This window comes from Sciurus carolinensis, chromosome 16, assembly GCF_902686445.1.
Source record: "Sciurus carolinensis chromosome 16, mSciCar1.2, whole genome shotgun sequence".
NCBI lineage: Eukaryota > Metazoa > Chordata > Mammalia > Rodentia > Sciuridae > Sciurus > Sciurus carolinensis.
Genome location: NC_062228.1, coordinates 56,362,777 through 56,375,727, shown reverse-complemented (window position 1 = coordinate 56,375,727; position 12,951 = coordinate 56,362,777). Strand labels below are relative to the sequence as shown.

At 50.0% G+C, this 12,951-nt stretch overlaps 1 protein-coding gene across 5 annotated transcripts; it reads right to left on the bottom strand.

Annotated features, from left to right (window-relative positions):
- Positions 1-3,163: 3,163 nt before the first annotated feature.
- On the bottom strand, positions 3,164-12,378 carry C5ar2 (complement C5a receptor 2). 5 transcript variants are annotated; one of them, XM_047528860.1, is made up of 4 exons: positions 12,297-12,365; positions 11,929-12,200; positions 10,509-10,704; positions 3,164-5,442 (listed from the first exon to the last, which is right to left on the bottom strand). In XM_047528860.1, exon 4 carries the CDS (start codon positions 5,426-5,428, stop codon positions 4,409-4,411), a length of 1,020 nt encoding a protein of 339 aa, XP_047384816.1. In that variant the 5' UTR covers positions 5,429-5,442; positions 10,509-10,704; positions 11,929-12,200; positions 12,297-12,365; the 3' UTR covers positions 3,164-4,408. The 5 variants fall into 5 exon arrangements, with proteins under 5 accessions (XP_047384816.1, XP_047384815.1, XP_047384817.1 ...); XM_047528859.1 differs by having other exon boundaries at positions 11,929-12,378; XM_047528861.1 differs by having other exon boundaries at positions 10,509-10,615; positions 11,929-12,378.
- Between the last annotated feature and the right edge of the window lie 573 nt (positions 12,379-12,951).

The following is a 12,951-nucleotide window of genomic DNA, read 5'->3' as shown; positions in this document are numbered from 1 at the left end:
AATCTAAACACGAAATTCATTTATGATTTATATATGTCTTCTACACAAAGCCTCAAAGGAAATTTTACACAATCTTTCAGCATGTCTAACATTTAAAAAAAATATTTTTAGTGGTAGATGGACACCATTTACTTTTCTGGGGTGCTGAGGATCAAACCTGGTGCCTCACACGTGCTGGGCAAGCACTCTACCACTGAGCCACAACCCCAACCAGGATGTCTAATCTTGTAACTACAACACATCACATGAGGTCTGCGCGCTGAGGAATTTTCCACTCATGCCATCGTTTCACTCAAAAATTAGGGATTTTGGAGCATTTTGGATTTCTGGTTTTCACTGTAGCGATGCTCGGCCTGTATTAAGTTTAGGTTAGTGGGGTTTTTTGTTTGTTTGTCTGTTTGTTTTTGTTTTTTTTTTTTTTAGTTGTTGGTTTTTGCAGGGGTACCAGGGATTGAACTCAGGGGCACTCGACCACTGAACCACAATCTCAGTCCTATTTTGTATTTTATTTAGAGACGGGGTCTCACTGAGTTGCTTAGCACCTGGCTTTTGCTGAGGCTGTCTCAGCCTCCCAAGCCACTAGGTACTACAGGCCTGCACCACCACACCCGGCCTGGGTTAGTTATTGACCAAGTGTGAATGTCAGATGAGCTGCTGGATATAATTATCAAACATTTGGGAAATAACTCTGAGAGAAGACGATTCATACATTATTATCAAAAGAAGAAGCAGCAGAAACAAATTAAGAATTTTACTTAAAATTTCCAAACAAGGCCTACAGTTGTTTAAAAAAAAAAAAAAAGAAAGAAAATCAGAAGAAGGACAAGTATAACGCTGCCGAGATAGCTCCTGTTGGAGAAGAAGGACAATTATAAATCAGGAAATCACAACCTGCCAGGCACAGTGGTGCACGCCTGTAATCCCAGCGGCTCTGGAGGCTGAGGCAGGAAGATCACAAGTTCAAGACCAGTCTTAGCAACTTAGTGAGACCCTGTCTCTAAATAAAATATAAAAAGGGCTGGGGATGTGGCTCAGTGCTTAAGTGCCCGTGGGTTCAACCTTCAAAAGAAGTCACAACCTACCGACAGTAGGATTGAGTAGCACACTTGAAACTAATTCTTGGAAAAATCAGCAAGACATGGTTCTTTGAAAACTTAAACAAATCAAAATTTTATTGCTAAAAACAAACAAATATCACCAATAAGCAAACAAGAACAAAAACAAGGAAAATTTACATTGAATTTTAAAAATAGATTATTTTTAATGATTAAGGGAATTTTATGTAAAATTGCACAGAAATACATTTGGAAGCTCCCAAGAAATTCACTCTTCTTTAAAAAAAAAAAAAAAAAGGCTAATGAATAAGGTCTGAAAGAATTTAAACCCTACCAAAGTTGTTTTTGAAAGTTATCAAAGAACACCCAAGTGATACCTGGCCCTGGTGGGTTCATGGACGGATTTTTTTTAACCTTTCAAGTAGCAATATAAATTGTCCGAGGGGGGAAAAATTCATTGTACAAGACAGACCTCTTAATAATTCATGTGTAACAATTCTGAATAAAATACTGAAACTAAAACATGAATCACTGAAAACCTAATATGCATTCCTATATCATATGAAGTAAAAACAGTAAGAAAGAGGCTACCACCCTCAGGAAGCCTACAGTCTAGTTGGGAAAAAAAAAAAAAAAGGATCTAGACAAATAAAATTTGACTGTTTCTTAGCTGTAGGATAGGAGGAGAGACAGAAATTAAAGAGGTCCAGTTGTCACCCTTGGGGAATTTGTGTTTTATCTGAGAACTTGTGCTCCCGAGACTCATAGAAAGGGAAAGCACCTCTGCCTAAGAAAAGCACGATTCAGGGTGGGCTCCCTGGAGGGCATGCCATTTGAGCAAGGCCTTGAAGGAAAATTTTGGCGATGAAGAGTGCGAGCATTGAAGTCAAGTAAAACAAATCAAATTCCAGCTCTCCAGTGTCCTTGCTGTGTGATCTTGGGCAAATGACCTCCCCTCCCTGTGCCTCGACTTATAAATTGAAGCATTTCACCCTGTCTGTGGGTTGATATGAGAACTACCTTGCTGTGGTCTGGATATGATTTAACTGTGTCCCCCTCTCTAAGGTTTGTGGGATTAGAGGCTGGTCCTTGAGATGACGCTATCGGGAAATGCTATGGCCCCTTTAAAAGGTGGGGCGGCTCTGGGAAGGCGGGTCTCCCGCAGTTCCTTGCCTCTCATAGGCTAGTTGAGCAAGCCTGGCCCCGCCCCGCTCTGTGCTCCGGATTGGCAGGCGGTCTGCCCCTGCGCACACACTCCCACCTGCTGTCCGCTAGTAGGCGGTGCAGACCAGGGGACCCTCACTGAGCCTGTGCTATGCTACTCGGACTTTCAGCTTCCTAACCTGCAAACCAAACCTCTTGTGTTTCTTTTTTCCCCATAAGTAGCCTGTGTCAAGTATGTGGTAACAGTAACAAAAAGGTGACTAATGTGTACTCTCACGGAGAAATATGTGCAGAGTGCCATCCATACACAGGTGCCACTACCACACGGTTCAAAAGACCCAAGCAGTCAGGCACGGTAGCACATGCCTGCAATCCCAGCAACATGCGAGGCTGAGGCAGGAGGATTGCAAGTTCAAGGTCAGCCTCAGCAATTTAGTGAGGCCCTAAGCAACTTAGTGAGATCCTCTCTTAAATTTTTTAAATTTTTCAAAAGGGCAAGGGGATGTAGTTCAGTGGTAAAGCACCCCTGGGTTCACTCCCCAGTACAAAAAAAGGAAAAAAAGGGGGGGGGGGGGGGTAAATCCCCAAGCCGTTGAAATTCTAGAGGAGATTCTAGAGAGGCAGGGTCTTATGGAACTTTCCACAGTGTTGGGAATGTTCTATACCTTTGCAGTCCAGAATGGCAGACACCAACCACATTTGGCTCTTGGACCTTCAACTATGGCCAGGGTACCTGAGGACTAAATTTTAAACTGCAGTTAATTTTAGTTCAGATAGTCAGAGGTGACTTGTGATCACCGAATCAGACAGCACAGATGAGACAGGCATTCCAGCCAGCTTGAAAAAAGGCTCAGAGGCTTGAGAAGAAGCTGCCCAGGCAGTTTGTATAAGCTCCCTGTAGCTGCCGTAACAAGCACAGTGACTGAAAACAGTGACTGAATATGACATATTCTCTTAAAATGTTGGCAGTCCAAAGTTTAGAGTCAGGGTGTCGGCAGTTCTGCTTTCCTTCTGGAGGTTTGGGAGAGACTCTGTCCCTGCCTTTTTTCAGCTTCTGGAGGCCACCTGCATTCCTTGGCTTGCAGAACCTTCCTCTTGTCCCTGGAACCTCTGTTCCAGTCATCACATCTTCTGCTACTGACTCCAATCTCCTGTCTTACTCTTTAAAGGATCCTTGTGATGACTTTGGGCCCACCTGGACAGACCAGAATAATGTCCCCATCCTTAACTTCATTATATCTGCAAGTCCCTTTTGCCATGTAAGGTTCCCTAGTGTCAGGAGGTTAGGATGTGCACAACATCGGCAGCCATTAGTATGTCTACTACAGGGTCTGAGAAGCTAGAGCAGAAGTGGTGGAGAGAAGCCTTGAATGCCAAGCCAAGGGGCTTGGACTTGGCCTTTTCTTCAAAATGCCATAATTCATCAGCATCCCAGTACGTCTGCTCTACCACCCTGATCCAAGTTACTACCACGTCTTTTTTGCTTGGACTATTGCAGTAGCCTCCTCACTGGGTTCCTCACTCCTTGCTTCCCATAGCCATCTCCACCAGCAACCAGAGAGGGGTTTTATTAAAATCTAAGTCAAATCAAGATGCTCACAGTAAGGAACTTGGAAAAGAAATATTGAATGCTCTGCCTTCAAATTTTAGATAAACAACAAATAATTTTTTGAGTATAAGTATGTCCAAAATATTTCATGGGACTTACTAGGCCAGTGCTCTACCATGAGCTACACCCCCAGGTGACCTCAGGGCCTTTGCACTTACTGCTTGGCTGGTCCCTCTGCTTGGAACAATTTTTTTCTCTCAATTATGCTCTCCCTTGTTCAGGTTTTGGCTCCCATTTCACCTTCCCTGAGGGACCCTTCTTGACTGATCTCCACTGTCCCACCCAGCCCTCTTTGTCTTCTTTAGATTTCTTAGCACAGATCATCCTTCACATGTTCCATATTCATTTATTTGTTGGTTTATGGTCTGTCTTCTTCCCCCATAATGTCAGCTGTCTGAGTGCAGGATTTATGTCTCTTCTGGTCACTACTATGCCCCCGTGCCTATATCAGTGCCTTGCATACAGCAAGTGGATAATGAATGTTCTTTGAATGAATGGATAAAATGAGCCCCTGGATCCAGCCATGCCTGATGCTGTTTGCGAAATGGACTAGGAGATTAAAAGACAGTGTCCCTCTTGCCTACACCTCCATCTCTGACACCAGGTCATGACTGGTGAATACCTTGCTTACCACATTTTCCTCTTCATCCTGGGACGACCTCAGGGCAAAGTGACAGGCAGCTGGCAGTGACCTACGCAGTTGAGCCCGCCCAAAATACAGGAAGAACATAGGATTGAGGCAGCTATGAGCAAGGGCCAGGCCCACGACCAGGGGTTCAGCCCGCAGGGCCCGGGCCAGGAGCGCGGAGTTGGGGGCAGCCACGGTGAGCACCAGCCCCAGGAGGTGGTAGGGGGCCCAGCAGATGAAAAACCCCACCACGACGGCCACGCCCAGAGGCCAGTGTCGTCGGGTCACCCGGCACAGGAGGACGCCGTGGCAGCCGACCACGAAGACCAGCGGCCCCAGGAAGCCAAAAGTAAACCGAAGGGCCGTCACGGTGTACTCGGCCGCGGCGGAGCCCCCGTAGTCCACCACGCACAGCAGCCGGGCCGGGAAGTGCTCCTGGTGCAGGCGGCGGTGCAGCGCCGAGGGCACCGTCAGCAGCAAGGCCAGGGTCCAGGCTGCGCCCTGAGCCGCCCGCACGGCACGCGGCCGCCGCACCGCAGCCCACCCCGGGAGCCCGAGGGCCCGCAGGCAGAGGTCGGCGCTGAGCGCGGCCAGGAGCAGCACGCTGGCGTACATGGACAGCAGGATGGCCGAGGGCAGCAGCCGGCAGCCGGCCGCGCCGTAGGGCCAGTGGCCTTCGCGGGCGATGGGCACCGCCAGGATGGGGAGGGACAGGCAGCACAGCAGATCGGCCACGGCCAGGTGGAGGAGCCAGGTGGCCCCCGCCCGCCGGCCGGCCTCCTTCCCGGCCACCCAGGCCACCATGACGTTGCCCGGCACCCCCACCAGGAAGACTGCGGCATACAGCAGCAGAGGGGCCACGCGGAGGGTGTCGGTGGCGACGCAGGAGCCATCCGGGCAGTCCACGGGGACATCCAGAAGGTCACTGTAGTCCCCGTACTCCAAGGGGTAGCTGAGAGAATCGTTCTCCATCTGGGTCCAGACACCTGGGCAGGAGAGAAACCCAGCGAGATTTCAGAGTAGCAAGCTCCGGAGGGTTTGGGACTCCTGGGGTAGTGGAAGCCACTCCACCAGCATCCTGGGCACCGGAATACCGGGGCCCTAGCCCACTGGCATCTGGAAGACTGGAGCTTTCAGCACTTGCTCCCTGGAATTCTGGAATATTGCAACCTGGAATTCCAGCACAACCGAAGTTTTGTTTGTCTGTCTGTCTGTCTTTGATACTGGAAATTGAACCTAGGGGTGCTCTACCACTGAGCCACATCCCCAGCTCTTTTTATTTTTTAATTTGAAACAGGGTCCCAGGCTGGCCTCTAACTTGCCATCCCCCTGCCCCAGCCTCCCAACTCACTGAGACTCCAGGCGTGTGCTATTGCACCCAGTACAGAAGCCTGGAACTCCTGGATGCTCAGATGTTAGAACGCCGGCTTGTGCACGGTCTGGAGTTGTAGGGTATTGAATCTTTAGAACCCCAGTAGGTCAGAAAACTGTGATTCCAGAATGTGAACACACTGGAGCCCGAGTTCATCGCTAGCTTGAAATTCTACAATAGGACAGCAATGGTAGAACACTGTCACAATAAAAATCTTGGAATTATAAAATATTAATTTATTAGAACCCTGGCCAATTATTATTTGAGTCAGGAGAATCACCTTGGGACCTGCCTGGGCAACATAGCAAGATCCCATTTTGAAAGAAAGAAAGACATCTCCTTTTATAATTATAAAAAATTAAAAATAAAAATGAAAAGCAAATGAAACAAAATATTGTACTCTAACTGTTCATCAAGAGGGGAAAACAGCCAGGTACGGTGGCGCACACCTGTAATCCCAGCAGTTCAGGAGGCTGAGGCAGGATTGTGAGTTCAAAGCCAGCCTCAGCAACTTAGCAAGGTCCTAAGCAACTCAGTGAGACCCTGTCTCTAAATAAAATACAAAATAGGGCTGGGGATGTGGCTCAGTGGTGGAGTGCCCCTGAGTTCAATTCCCAGTGTCAAAAAAAAAAAAAAAAAAAAGAGGGAAAACATCCATCTGTGTTCACAGCCAAAGTATTTGTCTTAGTTCTTTTTCATCTGCATTTTCTGATCTTGATACCATGGAAATGCACCTGTGAGCAATCTTTCCATCCTTTTTTAGCATAAACAAGATCGTGGGAAAACACGCGGACAGCGGAGTGCTCATGTCACACAGGTTCAGCTTTCTGGATTTTGTACCCTGAATATGCCACGTAACTGGCACACAGATGGAGAGCCAGAGCCCTTACAGAATCCTACTGCTTTTCATTCTTAAAATCATGTTAATACTGAGAAGGCGCGACCATGAAAGATGGAATTCGTGACCATTCATTCATTCACACAACACAGTTCCTGAGCCCTTGTTCTGTTCCACGTGCTGTTCCAGGTCCTGAGGCACAGCAGGGGGTCAAGACAGACAAAAGACTTTCTCCTGGGAGCTCACGCTCCAGTGGGAGGATTCAGTCATCAAGACAGAGTGAGCAAAATACATTGTGTCTCATAAGGTGACAAATGCCATGGGGAAGCTGCCACGGGGGAAGTTACATGAGTGGGCAGGAAATGCTTCTCTCAGTTGGTGACACTTGAGGAAAAAAACTAAAGGAGCCAGGCGCGGTGGCACACCCCTGTCATCCTAGCAGTTCGGGAGGCTGAGGCAGGAGGATTGTGAGTTCAAGGCCAGCCTCAGCAACTTAGCAAGGCCCTAAGTAACGTAGCCAGACCCTGTCTCTAATGTAATATAAAAAAGGGTTACAGGGGCTGGGGTTGTGGCTCAGTGATACAGTGCTTGCCTGGCATGCGTGAGGCCCTGGGTTCCATCCTCAGCACCATATAAATAGAAAAGATAAAGGTATTGTGTCCACCAATAACTAAAAATAAAAAGAGCTGGGGAGGCGGCTCAGTGGTTCAGTGCCTCTGGGTTAATCCCCAGTAGAAACAAAAATCTAAAGGAATTGAGGGAGGGTACTATGTGAAGATCTGGGGGAAGAGTGTTCCAGGCAGAGGGAACAGCCAGTGCGAAGGCCGTGAGGCCAGAACATGATCAAGTTCAAGGAAGAGCAGTGAGGAGCAGATGAGGGGGACAGGGTGGCGGGGCTGGAGTACCTCGGGCCACACGGGCTGGTAAGGACTTAATCTTGTATTGCTAACAAGATGGGAGCCAGGGGAGGGTGCTGAGCAGAGAAGCAATAGGATCTACCACCAATAATCACGTCACCATTTATTATGCGCATCCAGTTGTGTACCAGGCATTGGTCCAAGCGGCTTTAAGTGGCTTTAAACATTGTGTCGTCGCACCCTCCTACACCAACCCTCTGATTTTGATACTGCTTTGTTAAACCCATTCTGCAGATGAGGAAACTGAAGCACAGAGAAGGTGACTTACCCAAGATCACTCAGGTAAGTCGAGGACAGAACCGAGTTTCCAGCCATGTCAGCCCCACTCTGGAGCCCCGTGACCTGGGGCGTCCGTCATCCCCGAATCTGGGACTCCAGAGCTGGAGGGCAACACAGCTTGTGGCCCCAGTGGATCGCGGCTCTGTGACCGCGCTGGTCATTGCAGCGGTCTCCCTCACTTCCTGCCCTGGGGAGGGAGTCACTGAGGTGGACCCCCTCGCCCGTCCGGGGAGACCCTGAGGGGTGATGGGCGCCGCGCACCTGGCTCACAGGGGAACTCGACTGGACGGAGCTCTGGGGACAAGAGGAGCCAGACGGGAGTCCCCGCCCTGCCCCATGTCAAAGTGGCCCTGTGGCCCTCTGCTGACTATTATGGGTTGGCTGGCACTGCCCCAAGCTCTATCTGGTGCTGACATAACAGGAAGGACAGAGAGGAAGCCAGGCTCCCCACCCTGCCTGGCAGCACCTGAGGTCAAGCCGCTTTTTTGTGGTCGTGGAGTTGGGCACTCTGCTGCCGTCATCCCCAGAGTGAAATGTGCTGGCCTCTACAAACCACAGCCCTCACCATCCTGTGGCCTTGGGCAAGTCCCCTGGGCCTCAGCTTCCTCCTCTGGAGAGGGGATAATGGCATGCCTGCCCCCAGGGCGACCTAAGAATCCAGCTCGTTGAACGGGCACATCAAGGAGGGAAGCGGCAATAGCACTAGGCCACAGTGAGCGCCACTCACCTGAGCTGCCATTGTGCCCATCCCCAAGACCCCCGGGACCCACCCTGCTCAGCTCCTGCTGATTCAAACCGACAAACTTCCTGTGCACAGGCAACGGTATCGTCTGCCACATTTCCTCCTGAACATTCTAAGCAGAAATGGGGACAGGACACCGACGTCCCATCTCTTCACCTTTTCCTTTTAGTTTGCCTTGGATCCGCTTCCCCCTCTGTCTACTCGCATCTGCCTCACACTTCACGACAGCTTCGAACTTAGTCCAGAGCTGGATGGGTCATGCCTACTCACCAGCCTCAAACTAAAGGCCTTTCATAAGAACCGTGAGGATCATCATGAGAAGCATTCTTCTCTCGGTTTTATAATAAATCACCTTTGTGTATTTATATAGACTGCATTTACATGCTTCCATCTACAGATAAAACATCATGGCCATTATTATTTTTAATAATTAAAATAACAGGTGATGTTCATTGAACACCTATTATGTGCCTCTAACAATCCTAGGAAGTGAGTATGACTTTATCCCCATTTCCCAGAACACCAGCATCGCCCCGCCCTGAGCTCCACACCATTCCCGGCATCCAGGACAGTGCTCAGCACACGGTAAGTTCCCGTTCAACACCTGGCCAGTGAAAGAAAGAAGACAGAAATGGACACACAGAAGCCAAGAGCCTTCTTTCAGCCTCTCAAGAGCTGGGGATGTAACTCAGTGGCAAGGCCCTTGCCTAGCATGTGTGAGGTTCTGAGTTCAGTGCCCAGCACGTCCAAAACAAAAACTACCCAATTTCTTTCAGCTGTTCGAGAGGACGAGCGTCGTCGGACGTGCTCTCTGCACATGCGTGCTCGGCCATGGGCCAGTTTTGCTGGAACTTGTGCCCTGGATCAGCTACAGCTGAATGTGGGAGTCCTCTTCCATGACCCAGCGATCCTCCCCGCTTCCTGGAAAAGCACATACATGCTCACCAAAAGACATGCGCTAGAAGGTTCCCAGCAGCGCAGCTGGGAACGCACCCCGTCCCACCGTGGCATGGTTACCCAGTGGAGTGGTCTACACAGGGGAAGGACCGGGCACGGATTCCATCGCGCTGAGGACTGAATGATTCCATCCAGGTGATGCTCAGAAACAAAGGAGCAGGCTGCGGTGGCCCACGCCTGCAATCCCAGCTACTTGGGAGGCTGAGACAGGAGGATGGGGAGTTCAAAGCCAGCCTCAGCAACAGTAAAGGGAGATCCTGTCACAAAATAAAAACTAAAAAGGCTGGGGATATGGCCCAGTGGGTACCAATCCCTGGTACCAAAAAAAAAAAAAAGTCAAAGGGACTCTGTGGTGTTAAAAGTCACAATCGGCTGCCCTCTAGGGGCCCCTGGGGCACCAGAGATGGGGCTCATGCTAAGGCTAATACATGGGTGTGTTCAGTTTATGGAGAGTCACAGGGCTGGGGTGTAGCTCAGTGACACAGCAGCTGCCTGGCACGTGTGAGGTTCTGGGCTCCATCCCCGGCATTAAAAAAAGAAAGAAAGAAAAGAAAAGAGTCCCCAAGCTGCACTGTTGGGCATGGATGGGTCACAGGTCAGTGTGAAATGCAAGAAGCTGTCTTAGGAAGCAGAGTCGCCACGCTACAGGCTGGCTCAGCAGGCTCGCTGCTGAGCTCGGTTGCTTTACCACCAAGGCAAGAATTCCGGCAAGTCAGAGAGGGACAAAGGACATCCAAACGTAACAAAAGCACTTTCCAGCCTTCTCGGGGGCTTTTCCTTTGGGCAGCCCCAGTTCGTTCCAAGAGCCCAGGACTCTGACATGGATTCCAACGTGGTGACGGTAAGACTTCACGTCTCTGCCCAGATTCTGAAGGAAACGGTTCCAAGAAGCCAAGATCTGGAAGCCCCTCCCTCCCCCCTTCCCTCCCTCCTCCCCCCAGCCTTACCTTCTCTGCCAGGAGGTTCCCAGGTGGCCCAAACACCGCTGCAGGCCACCGATTGGCCCTGCGTGCCAGGTTGCTGTTGGATTCTCCAGGCGCTGGCCCCAGCGAACCTTAACCAGGAAAAACAGGAGTGGCCCCTTCCACCCCAGGCTGTTTGTCCTGTCTTCCCGTGACGCACATACCAAAATTACAGGACGGCCTGTGAAGGTCGGAGAGGGCTCGGGTAGGCAGAGGTGGGTGGAGAGCCGACCCCGCCCCAGACCCTACACTTGAGGTCACCCGCTTCCTGGTGTGGTTTGACCCCCAGGGTTTGGTGGTCTTGGCTTGGCCTCCGACCCCCACAGCGCCCTTTGAGGTCCTTCTGGCAAGAACCAACTGCCCACTACCCCCCTCCTGGCTTCCAGCTGTGTGCCCAGCTCTCCCTCTGGTATCCGCAGACAGATAAATATTCTGCCTTCCTTGCACGTTCTGAGGAAAACATCCTGCACCAAAAGGTCAAGGCCGCTAAGCCCAGGGCCCAAACACAGTCCTATCCCTTCTCTGGGCCTCAATTTTCTACCTATAAAAATGGGAAGACGTTGGCCATAATGGTTCTCGTTTTGTTTTGTTTTGTTACCAAGGATTGAACCCAGCGGTGCTTAACCACTGAGCCACCTCCCCAGCCCTTTTTATTTTTTATTTTGAGACAGGGTCCCACTAAGTTGCTTAAAGTCTTGGATAAATTGCTGAGGCTGGCCTCCAACATCCTCCTGCCTCAGCCTCCCCAGCTACTGGGATTACAGGGTACACCACTACGCCCAGCTCCATAGTAGTTCTTTTTTTTTTTTTTTTTTTTTTTTTTTGGGTGCTGGGGATCGAACCCAGGGCCTTGTGCTTGCAAGGTAAGCACTCTACCAACTGAGTTATCTCCCCAGCCCCTCCATAGTAGTTCTTAACCGCCTCTCCCAGTTTACCATGACTGAAAACATGAACTAAGGAACCAGAATGATAAGATTCCTCTCCTAGGTCCACTGCTGATGAGTTTCAGGTCTCAGCCCCTCTCAGCCTTGACTTCCTCATCTATGAAGCAGGTGGATACAATGAGCAGTAAATGGCTGACTAGACTTAAAACCCACAGACCAGCACCTGGCACCTAGTACAGATCGAGCATCGCTTATCCAAAATGCTTGAGACCAGAAGTGTTCCAGACTTTGGAATATTGGCTTATGCATAATGCCACATCTTGGGGATGGGACAAAAAGTCCAAACATGAAATTCACTTTGTTTCATATATATACCTGGAGCCTGAAGATAATTTCCCTTGGGGGTGGGGGACAGTACTGAAGCCATATCCCCAGTCCTTTTTATTTTATTTGAAGACAGGGTCTAAGTTTCCCAGGCTGGCCTCCAACTTGCAATCCTCCTGCCTCAGCCTCTCAAGTACCTGGGATTGCAGGTGTACACCACATGTCCAGCTGAGCCTGAAGTTAATTTTTATGGAGTATTTTCAATGCATCTGTATTTTGATGGCAACTCTTCCCATGAGGTCAGGTGTGGAACTTTCCTCCCGTGGTGTCCCATTCGTATGCCACAAGTTTCAGACTTTGGAGCATTTCAGATTTTACATTTCCCAATTAGGGATGCTCAACCTGAACACGCTAGCTGCATGTTTGTCAAATTAACAACAGCACAAGGCCCTGGGTTCCATCCCCAGCACTGCAACAGAGTGAGAGAGAGAGAGAGAGAGAGAGAGACATTAACAGCAACAACAAAGAACAGAGTGGACGCTGGCCGTCCTTAGGACGCACGCACAGTGTAGGCCTCACAAGAGGAAGTGGCTCCAGCCCGACCCAGGAACCTCTTCATTCAGCAGATTTTTCTCTTTGCTCTTCTGTCTGCATGCTTCAGGAGTTGAAGGGGATCTATTTACACTTTTGTTGCTGTTTGAGAATAAAATCATGTTGCTAGAGGAAGTCATTTCTGAGTCAAGAAGCTGGGACTGGGGGCCAGGGTTGTGGCTCAGGAAGAGCACTCCCCTGGCATGTGAGGCACGGGGTTCGCTTCTCAGAACCTCATAGAAATAAATAAAATATAAAGGTCCATCAACAACTAAAAAAAAAAAAAAATTAAAAAAAAGAAGCTGGGTCTGGCTCTGTGACCCAGGCATTTCCGTCCCCTCTCTGGGTGGCCCTGTCCTGGCTGAGCCTGACCCCTCCCCCACAGAGACAAACATCCCCTGGGTCCCCTTGCCCCCACTCTGTCCTGGGGGCCTCCTCATCTCCCACCTCCTGCCAACCCCCGGCCCCTAGAGAAAACATCCCTGGTCAGAAAGTCCCTAGGCTGGATGCCACCCAGGGCAGGCCCCCAGCCTTCGTCCACTCAGTTCTGAGTCTGAAGAGGGTGCCAGGTGTTTCTCAGGTTGATTCGGCTTGGCGAAGTCCTCAGCAGGTCATGGGGTCATTGGCAT